This window comes from Mytilus edulis, chromosome 1 (assembly GCF_963676685.1).
Source record: "Mytilus edulis chromosome 1, xbMytEdul2.2, whole genome shotgun sequence".
Taxonomy (NCBI): Eukaryota; Metazoa; Mollusca; class Bivalvia; order Mytilida; family Mytilidae; genus Mytilus; species Mytilus edulis.
Window position 1 is genome coordinate 47275380 of NC_092344.1, and position 26639 is coordinate 47302018.

General features: G+C 31.8%; 1 protein-coding gene across 1 annotated transcript; it reads right to left on the reverse strand.

The window, feature by feature from the left end:
- LOC139483568 (phospholipid-transporting ATPase ABCA3-like) lies at positions 1-26435 on the reverse strand. The gene is made up of 20 exons (XM_071267580.1): positions 26145-26435; positions 23416-23765; positions 22153-22386; positions 21666-21919; positions 20604-20841; positions 19491-19670; positions 18731-18912; positions 18350-18484; positions 17504-17633; positions 17084-17238; positions 16174-16329; positions 15299-15509; positions 14675-14924; positions 13834-14027; positions 9799-10821; positions 9021-9242; positions 5512-6029; positions 5056-5243; positions 2433-2603; positions 1-1165 (listed from the first exon to the last, which is right to left on the reverse strand). Exons 2-20 carry the CDS (start codon positions 23729-23731, stop codon positions 718-720), a joined length of 5205 nt encoding a protein of 1734 aa, XP_071123681.1. The 5' UTR covers positions 23732-23765; positions 26145-26435; the 3' UTR covers positions 1-717.
- Between the last annotated feature and the right edge of the window lie 204 nt (positions 26436-26639).

Genomic DNA, 26639 nt, shown 5'->3' on the forward strand with positions numbered 1-26639 from the left:
AGTAAAAATATCTTCAAAAAGTACTTTATTCAATAATGTCACTAAATAATACCAGTTGTCACTAAATAATACCAGTTTTACAAATTACAACACACATCTATAAATACACGTCAGAAATGCGTATTGAAGAACGCCCACAGTAAGTGACAGCACTCCGCTGATGTATAATTCATTACCCTAATATATCATATTCCAAAGAATAACCAGTAAAAAATATGACTAGAAGATTTTAAAAATGATTTTGAACATTTTATGATTAAAATAGAAAAATAGCCGTATTTAAAAAAAAGTGTACATGTTAAATTAGTTGTGATGGTGAATTGAGTAAATATTTCGTAGTATGATACAATGTATGTGTTGCAAAATTGAAACTTGTATGATACATTTGCATAGCCCTTCCCTAAACACACTTTGATTACAAAATTTGAGCCTCATTTAGAAATATACATCTTACTTTGGGGTGTAAGAACACATACTAAATTTTACATTGTATTCATTTGTTCCCACGTAAAAGTTATCCATCACACTCTTGTTGAACTCAATTCAAAACCATTTTGGCATTTCTTTCTGTTTAAACAGCTAATCTGAGGATTATTGCCTAAAAAAACTATTAATAATTTTTTTTTGTCTTTCTTTGGATGTTCTTTCTTTAATATGATGTGGATAAGAAAAGAATGTAAATAACAACTTTAACAATGCTAAAAATAGCCACAAAAGCTAAGAACAACATAGAAAACAACAACACATCTGTTTACAGATTCCATGTTTTTCTTCTTCTTTTGGTGAAACCTGATTTCTTGTAAAAGCTAGAAAAACTTGTTCCAGGGTTGCCTGGTGAATATGATAGTCTTCAACATTAAATTGTTTCTTTGCTTTTTCCATTGCACCAAATAACAAACCTAAAGAAAGATTTTTGTCAGTTATTTGGAAATGACAATAACCTTGATGTGCATCAAATACTTGAGTACTAGGAAATTTGTCACATAAAAATTGTGTCAGGGGAATTGATGAGTCTTGTGTTCCATTTTCTAATGTTCCCATATTACATATAAGAGTATAACCCTGTCCAAATCTGCTCTTTAAATGTTGTGAACTTCCACAGCAGACGAATCTCCCGTTTACCATAATAACCATCTTGGTGCAGAGGGCGTCACATTCTTCCATACTGTGTAAAAGAAAATGCAATAGTGAACAACTTTTTTAGTACTAGTATTCAACTTTTTTCGAAAATGAAATTGAAAAGAATCGGAAGATGCCAAGTAAACATTATATCAAAGGGGCATACTATTATAAGAATATTAATTATTCAGTTAAATAACTACACTAATTTCCCATTTTATTCATTTCAAATACCAGAAAACTGAAAACCTAAGGTATGATAATTGTAAGTTATCATATTTTTAATTTTTTATCCCTTCATTTTTCACATTTTTATCTTTTATGTCTGTTTGTTGTGTTCACACATCCAAGTCAGTATAATGTATTTTATGCGACTTAAGAAAATGTCTACCAAGACAGGAATATGACAGTTGTCTATTCGTTTGATGTGTTTGAACTTTTGATTTAACCATTTGATTAGGGAATTTCCGTTTAGAATTTTACTCAGAGTTCAGGATTTTTGTTATATTCATTTTTTTAAATACTGTTTAATGCATTTGGTTAAAACATAGATGATGATTAAATGGAGACACAGGGTTTACATCAATAATAAAACAATATATATATGGCGGCATTTTGTTCAGGATATGGTGGACTTTCTGAAATTGTTTAATATCTCATCCTTTATTTTTTTTTGATTTTGTATTAACATTGTGTCATAGATCAAATTTATTCGTTCAGTATATATTCACGTGTTTGTTTTCATATGTCTTTTGATTGAGTAAAGCCATTTCAATTGATATCTTATAGTGTGTCTTTCTATGTTGTGATGTAACATTATTGTTTCGGCTAAGTGTGAAGTTTGTTACCTATTAAAACGTTTAAACCCGCTGCATTTGTTTGCACTTCTCCTAAGTCGGGACTTGATGTTCAGTGGTTGACGTTTGTTGATGTGGTTCATAAATGGTTGTCGTTGCTTAAAAAGATTACGACCGTTGGTTTTCCCGTTTGAATGATTTTACACTTTTCATTTTTATGCCCGCTATAGCTGGTCGGTGTGAGCTCCGTGTTGAAGACTTTGACTTATAATGATTTACTTTTACCTATTGTGGCCTGGATTGAGAATCGAAAACTCATACCACTTCTTCTTACACCTATTATATATTTTCTGACTTTTATCATGCCGAAAATGATTATATAAAGTAAATTTAGAATTGAGGATCAAAAAGTTTTATCATGTTGAGTCGGAGTATGAACATCATTCATATTTCGGCATCGAGCCAAATGGCGATGCAATTTCACGTATGCAAGACATAATTTGATGTTATACATACCTATGTGAAGTAAGGACTAATGTTCTTCCACTTGCTCTGACTTGGGACAAAACATTCCATAACTGTCGTCTGGCACCAGGGTCCATTCCTGTTGTTGGTTCATCTAAGAAGATGAACTGAGGGTCTCCTATCAAAGCAACAGCTGTGCTTAACTTTCTTTTATTGCCACCACTAAAATTGATACAGATCAAGATTTATTAATGTGACCATGAACATTTCAATATAAGAATCAGACTTTACATTGAGAAATAATTTTTCAAAAGATAATCTCACTTTTTTTTCTCGGGAAGGGGGTCAGTTTTGTATATGGTATATGATGAAATTATAAATAGTTCATTTGTTTTTTAAAACATGTACAATGAGGTCTACCATAGCTTTGTTTTACGATGCTATTTTTGTTTGCATCTGTTTGTAGTTATTTCTGTCTTTTTTTACACCTTAGAAAACTGTATATGCCATGGTGGGATTTTATTACAATATAATACACCCTGTACTTTTAATGAGTGAAAGTGAATGAGTTGTTTTCTCTTAATTATTTTTAACTTATTTAATTTTTTACAATCATTTCGGTACGTTTTATTATCGTTTAAATAAAGATATTGTTATTTCAATAACAAATAAATATAAACAAAAAATGAAACTTTCTTCTCAACAAAAGACTTTGCCTGTGAATTTTAAAACTTAAATATCATGAACGCTGTTTGTAGATTATCCTAGTAATTTATAAAAAAAACCACACAAACATAACATCAATGTTTTTTTATATATGTATTTTAATTGTATATGCAAGAAACAAGTTCTATTTTGTACTCTCTGTATTTCTTGAGCTGCCAAAATGCTTCTTTGATCCAATAAAGTGTTAAATTCAGGACCATTATCAAAAAGTCTTTTAATTTTTAATAATATTCAAAGTATCACAGTCTCATGTGTATGAATTAGGGGCTAACAACACATATGCAATTGTCAACTGGGCTTTATCCAAATATTATTTCAAGTTAACTCAATATGATTAATTATCGATGTCACATTATGGAAAAACTAGGCCTCATAAATATTGTTCATTTGAAGGTTTAATTGTATATATTTAAGTCTAGGCAAATAAGTATGTTAAGATTCATTGGTTGGATTTATTGTAGAAATATAAAAAAAAAGGATAAGGATATCCATTTTTAAATTCATATACATTTAGATATATATTAGCATACGGATAAGGGTATAATGAACAATTGCTATAACTATAACATGTGAAAATGGAAGGAGAAATGGTAAACAAATTGAATGTTAATTATATAAAAGAGTGGCGACAGATACCAGTGGGACAGTCAAACTTATATAAATGCTACCGGTTCATATGAATACTCTCTTTGATGATAAGTTGGTACTTGATTTATTTTAAAAGCGTATAAATATATAGAAGCCAATGTATATTTATAAGATTCAGAATTTTGAAACATTCTGTATGTAAATGTATTTCTGCAATATGGTTTAAGATAAGAGTTGTCAACAAACGTATTTTTCCAGATAAGTTTGTCAAACTACTACATGACACATTAACATGTTTAGAATTCTTCATGTTGTTTTGATGAATGTATCCATCATTGTTATCATATATAATTTTGTTTATTATAATTTTATAGTTGAGCTCAGATAATCAGGCACCTTTATTGGTTTAAATAACTTGTCCTATTTTTGTTTTTTATAACAAAATTATAAAACGTCTAAAGATAGATCCAAAACTGAGAGTTTGGATCCTCAGTGCTCCTCAACTTTATATTTGATTGGCTTTCTATCTATTTTAATCTGAGCGTCACTGATGAGTCTTATGTAGACGAAACGCGCTTCTCGCGTATCAAATTATAAGCCTGGTACCTTTGATATCTATTATGATATTTTGGCATATTTTATTCTATAACAAAAACAAGGTATACCGTCTATACGAAGCTACTAAACATACATCAGAAGTAATTTTAGATACTTCTTCAAGATTCAAAATAAATGATTTCGATTAAAGCTGTACTTCCATACGCATTTTAACAAAACAAAAACTTCACATGATTTTCAAAACTTACTTCGAAAGGTAAAATCACAAAAATACTCAACTAAAAATAATTCAAATGGAAAGTCTTTAATCAAATGGCAAAATCAAAAGCTCAAAAACATCAAACAGCAATATGTAGCCGGAATAGCACTTTTATTGCAAAATCTCAAGTTGTTAAAAAAACATTTAAGTTTATGATATATACTTTTTAAAATACATATTTATTTAAAGAAAAATTACCGGAATGTTGATCCTATATATTCATTAAGATCAAAGAGAAATCTTTTAAAATATTATATACAAAAATATGTCAATTTTATACACTTAACTTTACTGATAAACTCGTGATAATACTAAATGCATCAACACCAAATGATATAAAAACAGTTGGTTCTTTTATTACAGAATCATTAGAACTGAGGCAAGGAGACCAATAACTGTTTTAACATGTATTTTATTGTCGAGTTTTTCTTATGTTTGTTTTGTCTTTATATTTGCTGACCAAAATTGGATTTTTGTTTGTTTCGCAAATAAATAAAGAATAAAGAATTAAGGCACATCAAAATTCAACAAAAGTTCTCTTACCTGTATGTACCACATTGCCTGTCTGCATATTGTCTAAGCATCATAATATCTATAAGATCATCAACAATGCTTTTGATTTGACTTTCACACACACCACGGAGACGAGCAAACATGACTAAAATCTCTTTTCCTGTCATCTGGTCTATCAAAGCATCGAACTGTGGACAGTATCCTAATTGCTTGTGAACCTGAAAATAAAAAGTGTATAACAAAATTCTCAGTCAATGAACGACGTTGGCATGCCAAAATACATTCAAATATTATAAAAAAAAAACATATTTCGCTTTACTTGTTAATCTTTTAAGTGAAAAACTCAAATAAGTGTTGATTATTTAAATTTATTAAATATCAATTCTGCACGTAATGTCTATAATTGCACATTTCTATTGAATTAGACATCCTTTAAATGATAATTTGTAATACTATACTTTGCTTTAAAGAATGCAAAATACACACCGTTTTCATTTCATGCTGTATATCGTGTCCGTTCATCCAGGCATTTCCAGACGTAGGGATAACATCACCAGTCAACATTTTAAATGTTGATGTTTTTCCAGCACCATTTTGGCCAAGTAATCCAAAACATTCTTGTTTAGCTACGCTTACACAAATTTCATCTACTGCCAAAAATGAGTCGTATTTTTTCTTTAGATTTTTTATAACAATTGAATCAGACGCAACAAGTGATCGAATTTCTGTTGTATTTATGCGATCCCTTTCAGCTCTGACGTCATCATCTTCAGCAATACCTCCTACCTCTGCCTCTGCTTCTTCCAGACCAGAATACTGTCCTACATTTGAGGTCTTATCAGATAATGAGGCACATTGCTTTTGAAGAACACCAGTTTCAAACAAAAACAGAACAATAAAAAATAATGCTCCTTGTATTGCCATAAAACAAAAGTATTTTCCACTTCCTGGAAATTCCCATGCTAAATAGTTGTCTTGAAACTTAAAACAAGTATCGGTACATCCTATAAAATTAAAAAAACACCAATTTGAGTTTTCATCGTGAATTTAATTTTTGTTTATTATTGTATATTTTAAATTTTCTTTTCTTTTGATCATGATTTATCAGTTATTTGACTTATCACGTTATATAACCTTTTAATATCCCCTAATTTAGAGAAATCTTTACTACTTCAGGAAGAGACCGATTTCATTGAGCACCTCCTCTGAAACCATACAAAGTCGGAAATATTTGTGATATGACGTATGAATATAGTGATTTGTACTTCCTGAATTTGTCTTGGTAATAATCTTTTTTCCACAGAAAACGCAATTTTTTTTAGAAAATATCTAAATTCAGAGAAGGTTTCCGATCAGCGTCATTTACGCTTTTGTGCATGCTCAGTCAACGTACTGGCGCGAAATTTAAAAAAAAAGTTGCTGTTTCAACACTTCCCGTATTGTACCGCGATTTTGCGGGCATCTTCCAGTATATTTAAGAATATCAATATAAGAATGAATCAAAGAAGTATCGTACAATTATCATTATTAAAGCTATTGAAAATGATAACACATAAACAAATGGTTAAACATCTATGAAATAATGTGCATTTGTTTAAGTAACAGAACAAAAGAAAAATAAGATAAGAAAATAATATGCAAATATAACTTTGTAGTCTATAGAGACGGCAATATATCAATTTAAAAGAGGATATTTACCTGGACAGCAAGGATAAGTGTTTTCAATAACACATATCAATTAAAGAGAGGATACTTGCCCGGAAAGCAAGAACTGTTGTTGTCAATACAAGATATCAATCAATTATAGGATACTTATTCGGACAGCAAGGACTAATATTGTCAATAAAAGTTATATATCAAAGGATAATAACTGGACAGCAAGGACTCGAATGGCCAATAAAAGATATCAATCAAAGAGAGAATAATAAACCGGACAGCAAGGACTAGAATTGCCAATAAAATATATCAATTATATCAATCAAAGAGAGGATAACAAACCGGAAAGCAAGGACTCGTATTGCCAATAAAAGATATCAATCAAAGAAAGGATAATAAACTAGACAGCAAGGACAAGTATTGTCAATAAAAGATACCAATCAAAGAGAGGATAACAAACCGGACAGCAAGGACTCGCATTGCCAATTAAAGATATCAATCAAAGAGAGGATAACAAACCGGAAAGCAAGGACTCGTATTGCCAATAAAAGATATCAATCAAAGAAAGGATAATAAACTAGACAGCAAGGACTCGAATGGTCAATAAAAGATATCAATTATATTAATCAAAGAGAGGATAATAAACTGCACAGCAAGGACAAGTATTGTCAATAAAAGATACCAATGAAAGAGAGGATAACAAACCGGACAGCAAGGACTCGTATTGCCAATAAAAGATATCAATCAAAGAGAGAATATTAAACTGGACAGCAAGGACTAATATTGCCAATAAAAGATATCAATCAAAGAGAGAATATTAAACTGGACAGCAAGGACAAGTATTGTCAATAAAAGATACCAATCAAAGAGAGAATAATAAACTGGACAGCAAGGACAAGTATTGCCAATAAAAGATACCAATCAAAGAGATGATTGTCACGATCCAGATGAATTTTTATAGAGTAATTCACATATTTATTCAGTCAAACTTGTATATAGATAATGATTTCGAAATTGTCGTAATGATCAGAAAATTGCACTTGCAGTCTTTGCGCAGGACGCCTTTTTTTCACAGTTTATTTTATACATAGTTTTAACATACGCTTTTATGTATATATGTACGTTTGGCCTAAGTTTGGTTCACCTGTGTTTAAACGCACACTGATTAGGCTTAGCCTATTTACACACCTGTTGACTATTTTTAAATAGTGGTCAATCGAGTTCTTCGGACAGGTTTGGCTATTTTTAAACAGTGGTCAGATGAGTTCTTTGGACACGTTGTCATTTTATTTCTGCTTGGGATTTTCGTGTGGAAGGATGCCACACTCGTTAGAGCATTTTCATATTTGATAACTAAATTTAACCTACAATGGTTCTACTGTATTAGTGCATCAATTCCGAGGTTCCAGCCTGCACCAGAGTAATACAATGCTGCGGTGTTAAGGAGTGGTCATATTGATTGAACGCATTCATACATAATTCATCAAACAACACATCTACCTATTATAGTGGAACTGTCGTGCACGATACCATAACCGTCATAACGATACCATAACCGTCATAACGATACCATAACCGTCATAACGATACAAAGGGAAGTAATCTGGATATACAAACTACTGAAGCTGTTGAACTATTTATTTGGACTTTTAATGTTTAGAATAATTTGATGTATATTTTCTTCTTAATTGTTTTTTTTTTGTTTGTTTATTAAATAATTTATTTATCCTAATCGTTGATTCTTTAGTCAATATTGTAAAATAGCACTGAAAGACTCATCCATCCGTCCGTCCGTGACAATGATAATAATCCGGACAGCAAAGACTCGTATTGCCAATAAAAGATATCAATGAAAGAGATGATAATAAACTGGACAGCAAAACTCGTATTGCCAATAAAAGATATCAATCAAAGAGAGGATAATAAACCGGACAGCAAGGACTCGTATTGCCAATAAAAGATATCAATCAAAGAAAGGATAATAAACCAGACAGCAAGGACTCGTATTGCCAATAAAAGATATCAACCAAAGAGGGGATAATAAACTGAACAGCAAGGACAAGTATTGCCAATAAAAGATATCAATCAAAGAGATGATAATAAACCGGACAGCAAGGAATCGTATTGCCAATAAAAGATATCAATCAAAGAAGGGATAATAAACCGGACAGCAAGGACTCGTATGCCAATTAAAGATATCAATCAAAGAAAGGATAATAAACTGGACAGCAAGGACAAGTATTGTCAATAAAAGCTATCAATCAAAGCGAGAATAATAAACCGGACAGCAAGGACTAGTATTGCCAATAAAAGATATCAATCTAAGATAGGATACTTACCCGAACAGCAAGGACTAGCATTATCAATAAGACATATCTCCGGATAACCAGTTGCTTTACATCCCTCTGCGTACCCATAATTTGTGTATACGTTCATGATGCCACTTCCCATACAGTAAGTTGGAAATATAACTGAAAATACCCAGTCAAGTGCGGTGGCTACATCTGCTGTACCTAAGTCGGGTATCTTCAAAACAAATACTGCCATTAAAGTTGCCAAACCTGAAAAGGAAGCTTAATATCATTCAAGTAGAATATTATTTCTTGAAGCGGACAATCTTTTACACCATCCACTTACAAAAAAAAACTGTGTCGTCATGTACGAACCTTAATGTCGAAAGAGTTCTTTTACACCGTGGATAAGCTAAACATAACACAAGGTAAAACAATATTCATTCTACTTCATAGCGTAAGTATCCCTCTTTTTATTGTCTATTATAAACACCTCAAACTGATAACGGAGTTTAGAGTAAATATTGAGTTAATGGTATTGTTACGAAGAAAATAAATCTAATAGAAATAATAGATACTAACCAAAACAATTTAAGTTTTGATCGTTGTTAATTATATTTCAAAATAATAATTAAATGACATATTTGTTCCATTAGATTATTCAAGTTTGATTGGTTGACAACATCGCAAGGCACTCCCATATTATCTTTTAATTCCTTGTAAAAGACAGCAGCAATGACCGCACTTGCATTCTCTAAAAAACAACCTTAGAACAGTGGCTATTTGCGGTAAAACAGTAAGTATTCATTATACAATTAAATCTTACCTGATAGTATATTAAGCATGCTTACAGCTACCAGCCCAGCAGGTGGAGTTTTGAAGACAAACTGTATGATGTAAACAAACGGCAATGAACCCCATCCAAACAGGAGGAAAAGGCCAAACAGAATACCAAGCCGATGATCCTCCACAAAAGCGTCAGTATTAAAAGCGGCAAACACAACGATAATTAGAAGTACTGGAATCAAGTAATTAATCATGTCCCATAGAAAGTTAGAAAACCAGAATGCTCCTGTTCCTACTCCACTAACTCTCTGTAAATGCTTGGCTCCGGTTGCTCTTTCTTTAATCAAGAACAGCGCAAAACTAGCGATCAGAAACGCCATTCCAAATATCACACAGAATGCAACAACAAAACCTGTTCCTAAGGTTGAGAAAAAAAGACCCCTTGTATTTTCCGATAATGACTGTGGCAAAGGGAAATTAATAGTAGTAATTGAAAGGATATTGTCTTGAGTAGCATGTTTCAAAATAGCGTTCATAGTATATGCCAATGATATAGCCGGTGAATGGAATGGTTGTCCATTGAAATATGATATTATCTCTGTAACTGATTCGTTATCTTTCATACCTTGCCCCATTTCTAATCCAATGATATACCTTTTATTGAAAGTAGCAATTCCAATGGCTTTCGACTGATTAACAACAGCAATATCAAATGGAGCAGTGGTCACACGCAATGGAATGTCATTGCGATTAGCCAGTGTATACTCATATCTGGAAGCTACACCCAGCGTCAGATTACTTGGAGTTTTCCCAGTTGTGTACATTTCGGTCAATCCGTTTCCAAAAGGTTGTAAATTCAAAGTGAGAGGTGGTTCGTCTGTTTGTTTTGGAATCGTCAGCTCAATAGACAAGGCCATAATTGTAAAAATGACTGGAACAATGAGTTGAACACCTGTGACTAGCTGGTTCCTTAGAGTATGGATAACTTTTTTCATGAACATCCCATAGAACTGTTGCAGTATCAAGTCCTTACCAGTGTTTTTCTTTATATTTTTGTTAAAAGCTAAAATGATAATTAAAATATTAAACTGCAATTTGAAATTTGAAAACGAACTGATAATGGCAAAAAAAAAAAAAAAACCAACGAAACACCATCAAAACGACAAATAACAGTCAACATTACACACAACATAGAAAATAAAAGACTGAAGAATATGAACTCCACTAAGAAATTGAGGTGATCTACGGTACTCCGGAAGGTCGAGAAAATTCTGTTTCACATGTAACAACCATCGTGTTGCTCGATTAATTGAAATACGGCGATAAGTTTAATTCGGTATTTCAGGAAATCAGGATGGATTGTGGTTACGAAAATTGGAACATATCCGTCGTCAGTGTCTCGATAAAGGTCGATGAAGGTCAACCAACCCGTAACGTCCGTAAAATTTTCGATGAGTTTACTTCAACTTCACTACCTAGGTAACGATTCCAAGTAAGTATCAATCGTTAACCAAGGTAAAATTTATCGGAAATAGATGCGTTTAACATTACGCGCCAAATATTGAACTTATTCAGTGTAACGACGGAACGTGAAGTTAAAGGACATGCTAGCTTCTTTTTTATCCACCTTAGAAGTTCATGTATGACGTTTGCTTTACTGTGGATTCGTTTATTTTGTTGATTGCGGAAACCTTGCATTTTGGTGTGATTTCATGGTAATGCCAAATCTGGATACAACTTAAAACAAATTGTGTTTAGTTGAACATTTAAATTCGTGGTTCACCTGTACCTACGAAAACCACAAAAAATGGTATCCAACGAATAATATTGCATCGGCAGTAATAATAAAAAAACAGATCAATAAGAAGAGGGGCATAGTTGGTACCGATATAAAAATCAATTGTTTGTTGAAAAACGCGTCTAAACTTGCAAGTATGTTATCAATCAAGAAATCTATTAGACAACTTTCGAGTTCGATGCATTTCCGTCAAAAACTCTGGTTTTAGTGAACGTCATTTGTGCGTTTAGGGGCGTCGTCACTTCCATTCCAATGTTGAGCGAGTGGTTGGAAAACTATAATTCTATATTGTACGAATTATACGACAAATTGAATTATCAAAATTGACAATCAGCATTGATGTCATTAGGTAATTGTCATTAAGTACCTACAGAACAACCATTATTTCTAGTTTATCCTGCACAATGATGATCACCAAGACGCTTGATGAAATTAAATAGTGCAGGGATACAGGCGACCCCCTCTGTCTGGTAAATGACGTCATAAAGGCGCGTATAATTGACGAGTTTTTTCCGGTGACGGATGAACTCGAAAGTGGTCTGTTAGTTTAATAATGTCCGTATCAAAGATTCTTTGCTTGAATCAGAATATGTTTTTCACAAAGTACGATTTATCCCCCTCTAAAACAAGATATCTTTAATCTAAGTTGGTCATTATTGTTTATGAAACAATGCAGAAACCTATTTTCCATACTTTTTGAATTGCTTGTATCATATGTATATATTACAGGCATTTTCTAAATTTAGGCATTTTGTAAAATGACTGAATTTTTAGGCAATTTCTAAAATGCCTAAAGTTGGCGGGCATTTTATAAAATGCCTAGAAAAACCTAGTCATTTTGTAAAATGCCTGAAATTTTTAATGAAAATTTCACAAATTGCCTGGTCTGTTTCAGCCAAATTGTCTAAATATGAAATACATGAAATAGATGATAAAAATATATTGTAAAGCTACACAAAAGTGTTGAGTAAAATAAATTAAAGATTATTCTTTAAAAATTTAGCCATAATTGTCAACCATTTTCCAAAGTGTACAGAACATACACTTTGTCTGACCCCCCATCCTCCCTCAAAAAGTGTACATCAACCATTTTCAGATTTCAAGACAAGAATCAATCATTCTTAATAAAAAGAAGATCCTGACTTGTCTATTATTGTTCAGTTTCATATAAAAATTTGCATTGAAAATAGATTGAACAAGAATGTGTCCTTAGTACACGAATGCCCCACTCGCACTATCATTTTCCATGTTCAGTGGACCGTGAAATTGGGGTAAAAACTCTAATTTGGCATTAAAATTAAAAAGATCATATCATAGGGAACATGTGTACAAAGTTTGAAGTCGATTGGACTTCAACTTCATCAAAAACTACCTTGACCAAAAACTTTAACCTAGAGCGGGACAGACGGACGGACGGACGAACGGACGGACGCACGGACGAACGGACGCACAGACCAGAAAACATAATGCCCCTATACTATCGTAGGTGGTGCATAAAAATATCTGGCTGTTTTACTTTTATTTTTTTTAAAAGGCGTACGGTAAAATGTTGATTGTTTAACTCCCTCCACCCAAGTGTACGTTTTGTACACTTTGGAAAATTGTTGACAATTATGGATGACCCCTATCCTTATGGCTGTTGTGACTGGAAAGGAAGAGCATGGTTATCAACTGGGAATTAAAGAAGGAATACTACGTGGACTTTACACCAGGAATCAGTTTGAACTGTCTGACAGTAACTTTATTGCTATTCAATCTGTAAATTATGATAATGAAATATCCTTTAGAAAAGCTGTCAGTAAAGTTTCTTTGTGTGATGGTCAGGGTTACACAAAATGTTGCTGTAGTGCTAGTGGTAAGACTAGATGTAACATTAAACGTTGTATTTGCAAAAAGTCTGGACAAATGTGTAACAGTCGCTGTCATCCAAACCTTACATGTAGCAACAAATAATTGCCAACTTCACTGTTTATGTAAATAATTTAATAACAATTAAAAATTGTGACTGTTTAAATTGCATGCTTTATTTAATGATAGAATAAAAGTATCTATTTGATATTTCAAGTCGTTTAATTTTGAGTACATTATATTCAGTTTTAGTCTTTTAGGCATTTTGTAAATGCCTAACAATTTTTTCAGGCATTTTATAAAATGCCTAAAAATTTCAGTCATTTTACAAAATGCCTAAATTTAGAAAATGCCTGTAACATATACACGAGTTTAACTATCTTTCCTGAACCAAAATAAAGTAAATCACAATAAGTGATTACAACATACCAATAAAATTTCCACCAGCAGTTTCATTCAAAGCTACGCCATTGCTTAAAGTGCCATAGCCGTTTGCAATTTTACCATTTGAATGACCATTCAATAATGGTTTTTTGTCATGGTGGTTCTCAGTGTAGTTAGGATTACTTATGCCTTGAACCACAGTTTCACTCTCTTCTTCTACGTTATCTGGTTCGCCCACTCTAAAAAGAACCACATAAAGTTAATCAGAAATTTACATATTTGAAACATAACAAGGATCACTAACATTTATTGTCGAAACGCCGATCTTGCGCAGATATATTGATCCCTTTGCTGGTGGACTGTTAGTCCCTGATGATATCATGAAAATATTATTTTTTGTTTATTATATTTTTATGTGTTATTTAGATTTGTTGTATCAAAGTTTGGAAATTATTTTAAATTCAAGGAATATATCTGCCTGAATTTGGCTATACTTTGTTGTCCTTTTTGGTTTATAAGCTCTTTATTTTTGCAATATTCCTTGGATTTTCAAATGTTTTGAACTCACACGTCACTTAAGAGACATTTATTGTTGAAATACTCATCTGATGAAGAAATATTGGTATCGTTATGGTATTCATTGATATGAAGATCGCAGAAAATAGTAGATCTTCCAATAAAATGAAACATACTGATAACATCAATCGTATTTCAACTCTGAAATAAGGATAAAAAGAGAGATACATGTTTGATAATTCAAATGCGGGGTTTATGAGATCATGGAAGTATTGACATTTTACTTCCTTGATGAGATTATTAACTTAAGGAGCTGTAACAACTGTTAGGGTTTTAAATGAAACCGTGACAGCCGTTATAGTTTACATACTTAAGGAAGACTTCTTCCATTGTGGTTGCTGTTGTTCCAAAGCTGTCAATTCCGAGATCACTACTTTTAGTTTCAATTTCAAGTAGCAGTTTTTCAAAATTGTCTGATTCATCAAACGGTAACAAGTAGGAAAGTTCTGCACTTATTTCACTCTCTAATGACGCCGTGGCTACATGAGATTTGACCAATTCAGTCACTTTGGACGTTTGACAAGTTTTATCTTTAACCATTATCAAGTGATATCCGGCTCCTATAAATCAAAACAAATCAAATTATCATTAAAATTAAATCAATATCTTAATTAAATTAAAATGCAACTGTTTTAATCTATCAATTCTTTTTTAATATCTTTTACAATTAGATGTATGTTTCTGTATGTTGACCGTTTACATAATACTAATCTTTGATTAAGGGAGATACTAAATGGACGTATATTTTTTTTAGTTTATCTTCTTCGAATACATTTTTATAGGTAGTAAAGTGGCAACATCTTATTCTGTATACATCATTGAAATTTGAAAGACAATTTTAAAATAAAGATACGGGCGAAACTTTTTTGCTTGTTATTGTTGCTGACCATTGTCGTACAAGGGAAGTAAAAGAACCGAATAGGTGTAGCATTACCATATGTTTTCTTCAGGAAATAAGATGTTCCACAACATTTGACAACCCCTTCTGCCATGATAGCAATTCTATCACCGAGAAGGTCTGCTTCATCCATGAAATGTGTAGATAATATTAAAGTTCTGCCTTCTTTGAACTTCTGTAAAATATCCCATGTCTGTCTGCGGGCACCCGGATCCATACCAGATGTTGGTTCATCGAGAATCACTACCTACATTATATTAGTATGAAATGTGTATGTACAATACTATTGATGGTGTAATATACACAGCCAAAGGCAGTTATTTCGTCGTTCATTTGATAACAGTTTGTGTGGATCTATATCTAGTTGACTTGTAGGGATTTTGTTGCAATCGAGATATAATATTTGACCCCCAAAAAATGTAGATGGCCTAACGATATGCTACAATAGATGTTTGTTAAAAATACTTAGCTTTCTCTTTTATCTAGACTAGTGTACTCTTATTATTGAAATAAGTAATTTTCATGTGTAAGTTTGTATGCACGTTCTATATTGTATCGATTGTTACCACACAAATGGAGTTTTACAGAAAAAAAAACTGGTTTCACCTTGCAACATGTTCAGATCATGTGTTAGTCAGTGTTTGTGTAAATAAACTCATCATAGATACCAGGATAAAATTTTGTATTTACGCAAGACGCGCGTTTCGTCTACAAACATGACAAAAGACTCATCAGTGACATCTTTATCATGCTAATGTTTTAATCTTTATAGGAACTTCGTGTCGAGGTCAGCTTTTCATCATAGGTATATATTTTATTTACGACTTTATTTCAAAGGTTATATGTTAAAACAAATTAAATAATCACTGTCTAAGGTGGGTTTTTTACCAAAAAATCGAACAAAAGTTTACCTTTGATCCGGCAATAAGTGCGATTCCAACCGAGAGTTTCCTTTTCTGTCCGCCAGAAAGTGTGCTTGAAAATTTATGTCTTTTCATTTCTAACCCAAGAACGTCTATCATTTCATCTACTTCTTTTCTGACATTCTCTGACGGACATCCCTTCAGCTAAAGCACGAAGCAGATTAAAATGTTTTTATAGTTTCAAAAATGGAGAAGGAAACTCTTATACATGCAGCTCAAAAGTGAAAAGTTTTTTTTTTTTTTTTTAAATATTTGCGAGATTTTTCTTTTCAAGCAAATAGGAAAGATGCAACTGCTGTCAATAATGAAGAAAATTTGCAGAACATTCTAGATCACATGATTTCAATCCGATTTTTTGGTAGGGCGTGAGTTGCCCAATTTGTTTCTGTGAAGTGTTTTTTTGGTATTCTGTTTGTCTATTTACTATAGGCCATGGTGTTTTTTACTAATGGTTTTAATGTCTGCTTTGTTTCCTTTTTTTTTAATAGATACGACGCATTAAGTAATAACTATTTTATTAATTAAAAAAGCCAAATTAATTTCGTATGATAACTAATAAAGCCACAAAATTATATTTCGCGACAATGATGATACTTGAAACAACTTCTAGTATTTTTATAAGAATGACACTGTTGTGGAATTTGTTTTATTTAATGGTGCTCCCCAAGTTGATGTTCTTGGCTTGTTTTGTATGAAGGATCATTAAACTACTTTTGCTTCTTATTTATTTCCATAAGTGTCAAAACAACTTCAAAACAAGGGAAATGTCTTACAGTTCAACTTTTGTCCGCGTTTACAATGCTCGTGTCGTTGTTGTAAATGATAGTATTTGTTTTGAAGAATGCACAAAAATAAACCGAAAACCAACGTTAAAAAAATATATAAATATGACACTTACACGTGCAAAAAAATTTAAATGTTCTTCAACTGTCATGGTATCAAACAATATATTGTGTTGTGGACATAGGCCTAGACTACTTCTGACACTCGTGATATCTTGTGTTATATCGTATCCGTTCACTTGGGCTGTTCCACTGGTTGGAGGAATGAAACCTTAAAACGGAAACACAATTTTAAGTGATATTTGGTATTAGACTTGTATATCATAAATCCTTCTCGTCATAATAACTGAATTTTATATCTCAATTCTTACTTTTGAAAATGCTTTTTTTGTGGTATAAATTCAATTATATATTAAGTGGTTTTTTTTTCAATGCTAAAATGTGAAAATCAGGATGTTTATTAAAAAAAGGATGATATCCATTAAGTCAAAAGTGTTTCACTTTATTTTCTTTTTTATGTTGCAAATAGAGCTTACCAGTTAACATTGACATCGTGGTCGTTTTTCCAGCACCATTATGACCTAACAATGCAGTTATTTGACCTTCATACATATTCACCGTTGTATCTCGGACGGCAACTTTTCTCGTCTTCCCAGACCCGAACACCTATATTAATATAAACAAGAATGTGTCCCTAGTACACGGAGGCCCCATCCGCACTATCATTTTCTATGTTCCGTGGACCGTGGGCCAAAAACTTTAACCTGAAGCTGGACAGACGAACGAACAGACGAACGGACGCACAGACCAGAAAACATAATGCCCATAAATGGGGCATAATAAAAATTGTGAAGCAATTGTAGAAGAAAGTAACAAAACAGTCACTTGCTACGTATAGCACATTTCCGATGTGTCAAACTTGAGGATTTAACATTTCAATTTCGGATTCTCTCTTTTGACTCCGATTTCAGATTTCTACAAAATTTGGACAAATACTATACTGTTGAGGTTGTAAAGAAGACTAATCACCATGTACAAGTTCGCGCTGATAGCAGTAATAAACAGTTTAGTTTATCTTCACATCATATAATAGAAAGCTTTAGGAAAAGAGAAAATCCCAATTGATTTTATCAATTATAGGCAAGAGATGCTTGTTTTTGTATTTAAATTAGATACATTTTTTTTTGCGTTGCGTTCGACCCAACAGGGTGCAAAGGGGTTATATTTCCGTATGGTTATGTTTCTTCCTTTTGAAAATGGCACACAAAGAGTTACATAGAGCTATCACTTATATTCAAGTTAAATTCAGTGCAGTTTTTCATATCTTGAAAGAATCATTTCTTAATTTGTTTTCATTCTTATATTGCCCATAAAATGCAAACCTTCCGTAAGTGTTGAATTGATATTCCAGGTCTCAAGTCTGTTGGATCTCTTTCAAAGTATGTTGAATCTTGTGCTACAATGGATACTTGTCTATCAAACTTGCTGACTTGGCTTGATCCAAACCAGTATTTTTTCTGAAGTAATATATAGAATTAAATGAATCGGAATATGATAAAGACGGTTTCCTCTTTTATACAGAAACTCATTAACCATTATACTGTGATATAGTTTTATCACATTATTACACCCATATGCATTAGAATAAAGACCAAATTCTTTTCTTTTTATTAAACCCAACAAACATAATAATATCAAAAAATCAAAGTTTTTTTAAAGAATTTGTTCGGTAAGTCAAATTGAAAGTCTTTGTTTTTACTTACGGTAAATGGGAAATAAAGAGGCTCTGGTACACCGTATTCACCGGGCATTACTGCATCCACATACCACGTGATCAAAAGATAAGCAACCGTGTCGCACAGTATCATCACAATAGATGTCAGTAACGTAAAATTGCTATCAACGGTTGGCTGTTTGTAAAAGTTGTTCCATTGAGCGCCATCACCTTCAAATTTACAGGATGATTATGTTTCTTCTTGTGAATTTGATTTAAATACAAAATTCAAGTAACATTGTCAAAGTACTACATAATTGAATTTGTTTCATAATGAAAGAACTGTTTTAAAAAACAGATGTATTGGCTAACATGGTACCTTCAATATATTCCTATATACCAATATATTTTCGCAAAGTTAAGGGACACTGTTCATTTTATCATCAAATATTAAACAACCTCATAATCTGGGTATTAAATGGATCTTTTTCAATACCTTACTGTTTGGTAAAACAAATGTCTTCTCGATATTACATAATATGCTCCAAAGTTAGCTCATTTTTGAAAAATTGTCAAAAACGATGATTGTGTGTATTGTTTGGACCAACAACTTAAGCAAAGACCTAAGCAACAACCAATGGCAAAAAAAGAGTCTGTAAACGAAGTTACTTAGGATAAATTCGATTCTTTAAACTCAAGCATTAGAATGATATACAAACAGGCCATGACAACATATTAGAACAACCGAAAATGATGAATATTTGCAGTGAATTCATACAAAAACATTAAGAAATATGTTTGATTCATACCTGTCCCCTCGTAAGATGCTATTGTTTTGACTCCAAATGCCATGGCATTATTACTGAAGACACAAGCCAAGATTTTTTGTGTCAATGTCATAGACGCGTATCGATTGTCATCGCCAAGGAAAAAATATGGAAAATATGTTAGGAAGTGTATCATTCCTCCGGCAAAGGCACCCGTGTTGGCTGTAAGAATAAAATAAATGTGACATGTCTATAAAAATGATAAATTGAATATAATGACTTAAAACATTTCATCAAAATCTGCATTTATTTCAAGATTTCTCTCGCCTTAAAGTGTGTATTAATTTATTTCTTTGGTTAACAATTTTAGTTTATTATTTAACAAATGTAGACGCGGGAGTTTCTCGCTGCATTGAAGACCCATTGGTGGCATTCGTCTAATGTCTGCTCTTTGGTCGGGTTGTTGTCTCTTTGACACATTCCCAATTTCCATTCTCAATGTTATTGGTTCATTTTTGTTAACAAAGCACGAAAGTCATCGAAGAGATAATTTGTAATGCAATTTCAAAGAGATACTGTAAATGGTAATCCAGAAATGTTTCCCTTTATATTATAAACGATGAAAGATTTTTGGAATTTGTGATTGGAGGCAAGAACATTTCATATGCATTCTTCAAAAAAGAAGTTGATAATAAAGAATGGTTTATTTTAAACATATTTATTTATAGTGGATTGGGAAACAAGTTTTGCAACTTATATTAATCCCTTTCCACTTTGCGGGTGCGAGTGCTGCCTTGTAGCGGCATTAGCCTGCTCTTTTTCGAAATCTACAAGGGTGTCTTTAACGTGCAAGAGATATGGCTTTCTCTTAACACGGGTCAGCCATTTATCGTCCCCGTCCGACGGACTATCATCGTTTCCTCAAGACCATACTCGCAAATGGTGTCAAGGGAGAGCCGAAAATTCAGTCCCTGAAATTTTCATCCCAGACGGGAATCGAACCAGGAACCTTTGTGTTAGTAGTCCGATGCACTTTTAAATTGCGTGCTGTTCTTTTCAGTTTTAAGTTAAAATTTCAGTTTTTTGTTGAAAAAAGCTATAAGATGAATAAGAAAATGCACATCGTATAAACTTTTCACTTTCAAATTAACATACCTTTTTTAAAGAATGTGCTTATCATAAACGATAAAGCAATAACAGACATGGCGTAGCACAGAAAAAAGACAAATGTCAACGTTGGATCAGATTTTCCCAAAACACTTCCATGAACTCCTACTTTGACTGACAGCAATAACGTAAATATAAAACAAGCTATAACAAGGTAAATCAGCGAGATAGCAAACCATGACATCCAATATACCACGGGACTCAGTCCCATCATTTTCATAGACTCCTAAAATGTAGATGAACGATTCAGGCTTCGGGTTGTAAATGACTATCACAATCATGGCATAAAGAGTACATTTAACTTTTATAGTATAACATAATAATACGAGCATTAGGAATAAAGAAAAGTGCCAACAATTAAAATTTGAGATATTCTATTGAATAAGCCGATGATAGTCAGTTTTCCTATCAAAGGTCGGTAGTTCTTCCTGAACACTCGTGTTGTCTCAACAAAACAAAACTGACTGCAGTGAAACAGTGCTAAAAGTGTTCTTAAGGATGTTTGCTTGTCATGTTTTGGAATTTTTTGTCAGATTTTCGAAATCCTCTGGTTTTATCCATTTGAATGCCTTAAAAAAAATTGCCCATGAACCCCCATTTTTCTTTTTATTTATCTTTTACATGTATAATTATAAGTCATTTGTAAAAGTCTTATAAAATCTTATTTATTTTTTAATAGTTTTTGAGAACCTAAACTGGTCAATGATAAAGCTATGAAAAAGCAAGAGAGAACATTTTCCCGCCAAAATTCCAACGGGCAATATTTCGAAAACAAGCTCATTGACCCCTATATTTTTTTTGCTTTTTTGATTCCTCAATTAAATCCCTATCAATATATACTAGTTTTGTGGAAAGTTATTTATTTTGAAACTGAGCGGCAGACATCCTTAAAAACCAATCAAGCAATTAATGTTAATGAATGAAAGTACATAAAAGAAAATTGATAATTCAAATAAAACATAAATTTAACCTTTTTTTTTAACAAAATAAAAAAAAACAACAACTAGCGAATTATTATTTAGTCTCTGTGATAAAGTAGTGAAATCTCACCTTTAATCTTCGTTCTTTCTCATATACTATGTTTTTCGTGGTTTGTATCACATAAAGAATAAACCCTAACATCAAAAACAGAGGCAAGTTTTGTTGAATGGCACTCAACAGAGGATCTTGAAGGTATGGAGGATAGGGCATCTTCTTTATCTTGATCTCAATATCATCAAAAAAATTGTTCTTTCCGGACTTTTGCGTAATGATAGCCTTATCCACCTCGTATTGAAGCCACAAAAAACCTGTTTTCTTGTAGTCTGAAAAAAAAATATTGTTGCTTCATTACTACTATATAGTTTAATGAGAAAATATAGGCAAACAAATCTATAGCTACAAATTCAATTAATAAAAATTAAACATGATCAATTTCTTGTCGATCGGCTATCCTATAATTTTATTTTTGGTAATATATTTGCATTATTAACATTAATTAAATATCAATTCATTAATGTTTTTTTTTAAATATATATAAAATAAAAAAAGTGCTTACTTGGTACACCACCATCAGCTTTAAGATTTCTAGGGCTTGTCGTTTGAATAAAGTTGTATGTAAAATCTGTAGTCCATCTATCCATTGGATTTGCACGAGTAACACGCAAATCATATACGATATTTGCTGGGAGACTTGTCTCGTACGATTCGCTAGCATCAAATACTACAGCTCCCCATACCTCTTCAGAATAAAGATTGTGGTATTCTAATAACTCTTGTTGTGTCTTAAACCCTGTTAAAAAATGTGTTTCAAAAATTTCAATTCAATTCAAATCAAGTCAAATCTTTATTGCCATAAAACTGTATATTTATAGTATGTGCACAACACAAAATAACAAAATGAAAATAAAAAATAACAACAAGATCATTAATATACATAATAAAAGTAAATATTTCAAGAGTCCCCTGCCCTCAGTTCAATAGACTGTTTTAAAAAGGACACTAGCTTATTTATCTGAATGTGTGATCTTGGGATGAGTAGATATGTTATTTCATCTATGTCATTTAAATTTATAAAGTGCAGATTCTCATTTATCAAAAAATAAAAAAAAAAATATTATTATGGTTTCTATTACAATATAAAAAGAAATGAATTTCATCTTCAATTTGTTTGCAGTTTTTGCATAATACTTTTTCTTTTGGTATTTTAAGATATCTTCCCCTTTCTATTAATAAATCATGGTCAGCTGATAATGTGTACAAAGTAAACATAGTAGGCAAAAAGACAGAGAAGACACCACGGGAACAATCACAAGTTGAAAAAACGAACAAAAACATAGCAAATTTAAAAACAAAAAAACAAAACACGGAATATTAACGACAGTCCACAAAACACTACATAGAAAACAACAGACTGAGCAAAAAGAATATAGACACCATTACTGCAAGTGCATTAATTGCTTCTTAACGTTAGAATTATTTCCGAGCCTTTAACTTCGCTGTAAAAGCAACAATACCACACTAACATAGTACTTGGATATAAATCAATTCGGAAAAAAAATGATAAATAAATGATTGACATAGTTATCAAAGGTACCGGGATTATAATTTAATACGCCAGACGCGTGATCGTCTGCATAAGACTCATAAGTGACGCTCAGATCATAATAGTTATAAAGCCAAGCAAGTACAAAGTTGGAGAGCATTGAGGACCCAAAATTCAAAAAAGTCGTGCCAAATACAGCTAAGGTAATCTTTAACTGGGATAAGAAAATCCTTAGTTTTTCGACATACATTTTCGACTTATGTTATCAAAACTAACCTTGAATAGTTTTATTTGGGAATAAATATTTCTCATTTATCGAATTCTTGACATCTATCATGATATTTTCAATAAGTGTCTCATTTGGAGCAAACAAAATCTGATTTTTATAGTTCGAATCATTTTTTGTAATGTCGAAACTCTGCCATATGGTATTATCTGGATAATCCTTTGTCTTCACCAGAAAGCGAATCAGTACCAAGATCAGTCCAAAAAACAATGGTAATAATACTTCAAACAGTGTAATACAAATTTTCCTTTTCTGTAGTGTCCAATTCTTCCATAACAGGAGAAAAAATTGGCTTCCCAGTGCCATAGTTTTAACTTATTTCTTTCCTTTTATATTTAATCTGAAATCAACAATAGACAGTTATTATAAAATAATCGTAAAAATTAATAGATATATGCTTGATAAGAACAATTTGTATTGCATTTTTGTCTCTTTTTATACCAGAAGAAAATAAATCCAACTTCTTGTCGATGGTATATGATTCCGTTATATAAGAAACTAGTCAATTACTTATGTGTTGGTGTATAAAAGTTACCTGCTGGTATTTTTAGTCCTTTGCAAATTGTTTTGCATTTTGTTAGAGCCACACTTAAAAAAATTATTTTGGTTTACCCAAACCCATTCTAAGATAAAGACAGTGTGTAGGTATGTAGGAATAAAAAAAAAAAAAAAAATACAAAGAGAAATTGTAATGTCAGATTTTTGTTTTGATTTTTCATGCCTATCTGATCATTTTTTTTTACAATTAAAACAATAAAAGAATTGATAGGCAGCTATTTCTGAATATGAAAGTTTTGGGCAAAAAACCTTTTTTTTTATTGCCTTAAGAGCATACAGTTTGTAAAGGCTTTCGATTGATTGATTAATATTTGTTTGCTTAAAGTCGCCTGATTGGCATTTTTTACTGAGTATATTCGACACTATATCTGATATTTAGGGTAGCATAGTCAGACAATAAGAGGATAGCGTTTGGACTGCTACTGGAATGAGGGTATGTTGACTAGCCCATGGTGAATGTATAGGTTATCTATCTAGATACAATTAATACACAAAATTGATATCGAACATTTTGATTGCATAGGTCAGACTCAGTTCAATTTGTATTAATGGTGTGGCATTATATAAACTCCACTGTTATAAACGTTCTGATTGGTCAAGACGTGATTAAAGAGGAAACTAAAGAGGCAACGCAAAATAAGAATCAAGGACAGAAGTTGAATGTCATTTTGAGGCCTTTCATAGCTTTCTATGCGGTATGGGTATTGTTCGTTGTCAAAGGACGTACGGTGACCTATTGTTGATAAAGTCTACGTCATTTGGTTCTTTGTTGGCGATTATGCTCATTAGCAATTCATGCCAAATCATCTTTTTTTTATTATCTAAAAAAGTATATACTAAGCTTAAGAAGCTGATTTACTGTTAACGAGTTGCTTATGACGAGAAAAGACATTCAGAGAAGAGGAAAAATATATAATATTATATTATAAATATTACCTTTTTAATATATTGTGTTTTCATACCTGTGACGCTTATGTATTCGCTTATTGGAGAACTTATGTATACTCAAATCAGTCGAGAAAACAGAACTTTAACAAAAAAGTAAATTTTAGGAACTTTTCATAAAAATTCGAAATCGGCTTATGATTTTAAGTTTCATATTTATTCATCTTGAGGTAGCACAATACCAAGATTTTATACCTCCAATTCCCCAGTTTTAAAATGCTGTAACTTTCTTTATAATGCTTGAAAATTTATAAAAGTGGTATTTATGGATAGCTAACAGATTTTTTAAATTAACAGATCTTTTCAATTAATGCAATGTTAGTATTATACAACATTTATGTAATCAATTATAATGTGAACTGTGTTTACAAAATTGTACAAGAAATTTCCACTTTCAATTGAAATTAGCTTTTTCGGGGTTACCCCGAGAGGGTTGATTTTATCATATGTTATTCATAGAGCCATTATCTACAAAAGGGTGTCTCAGATTTCGAATAGAATGTATAGATAAAATTTTACATCTTATTAAACATTATCTACTTTTATGTGGTAAGGATGTTTAAACTAATTACAGATTTATGAGAGAATGGAATACGATATCGATAATTTGAGACACCATTTTGTAGCTCCTGCTGTGTTGATTAAGATTTCGTTAAAATTTCCTGTATATTTATAGAGATGAAAGATCTAAATTCATTCAAGTGAACTGACCAAGATTTTGCCATTAATTGCATAACAATTGATTACATAATAATTGCATAACAAAAATATTTCATTCATTTAAAAGATTTATCTGTTATCTATCTATGTATACCTCTTTTATTAGTTTATATGCAGTTTTAAGAAAGTAACAGCATTTTAAAGGTTGGAGATTGGAAGTTCAAAAATCTTTGTACTATGCTACCTCAAATATGTCTTTATATTTAGATGCCAAATTCTATAATAGATTTCAACGATTTTCAAGTTAATCCGATATCTGTTAAAGGTAGAAATTACAGTCTCTTTATTTTCGTCAAATTCAAAGAAGCAATTATCGCTATTTTACATATTCTATTATTGTTATATAACATCGGAAATTATAAAATTGTGCAGATATATGTAGATGTATACGAACGAAAGTCATTATTAAGTGTCGTTCAGTAAATTATAACAGTTGAATATCTATAATTATAATACTCATTTAAACATTTAAAAGTATTTTAAAAATTGTATATACCTATTCCAGCTAGTTTTAACTTCCTTGTTCAATCCAAAGTTTCAGGAAATAAAAAGAATGAATTATATCAAAGCTCACATATATTGAAGTGTATTGAACTCATCTCCATGTGATCCCTGTGATGTTAGCGGTTGTGTAACTTAAATTCTACATTTTAATCACGCTGGTGGTCACATGCATTTGACAATTACATATATGTATATACACAAACTTTATCGATTTGTAAATAATCATAATCTAATTTTTGTAAAGGACAGTTATATAACCTCCTATTGGGTTATTTAAGTGTGTCGTAAAGGTTACTGGGATGGCCATATTATTATTTGCCACTCGAATGGCTACACGCAGGAGTGAACTATTATGTATCTGTTGCAATGGTTCAAAGGTTGAATATATATTTTATACTTGTAAGGTTAAAGGAAAGGCATAGAGAACATTTTTGGTAATTCTTAGCTGATAATCTTTATTTTAACCGACGTTCTAATTATATTAATG

Coding starts and splice junctions, on each gene's coding strand:
- LOC139483568 (XM_071267580.1), bottom strand. CDS start 23,731: ATGGCACTGGGAAGCCAATTTTTTCTCCTGTTATGGAAGAATTGGACA. Junction 19,671..20,603: donor AAGCACATTCTTTAAAAAAG/GTATGTTAATTT, acceptor TTATTCTTACAG/CCAACACGGGTGCCTTTGCC. Junction 17,239..17,503: donor CACGATGTCAATGTTAACTG/GTAAGCTCTATT, acceptor TTCCGTTTTAAG/GTTTCATTCCTCCAACCAGT.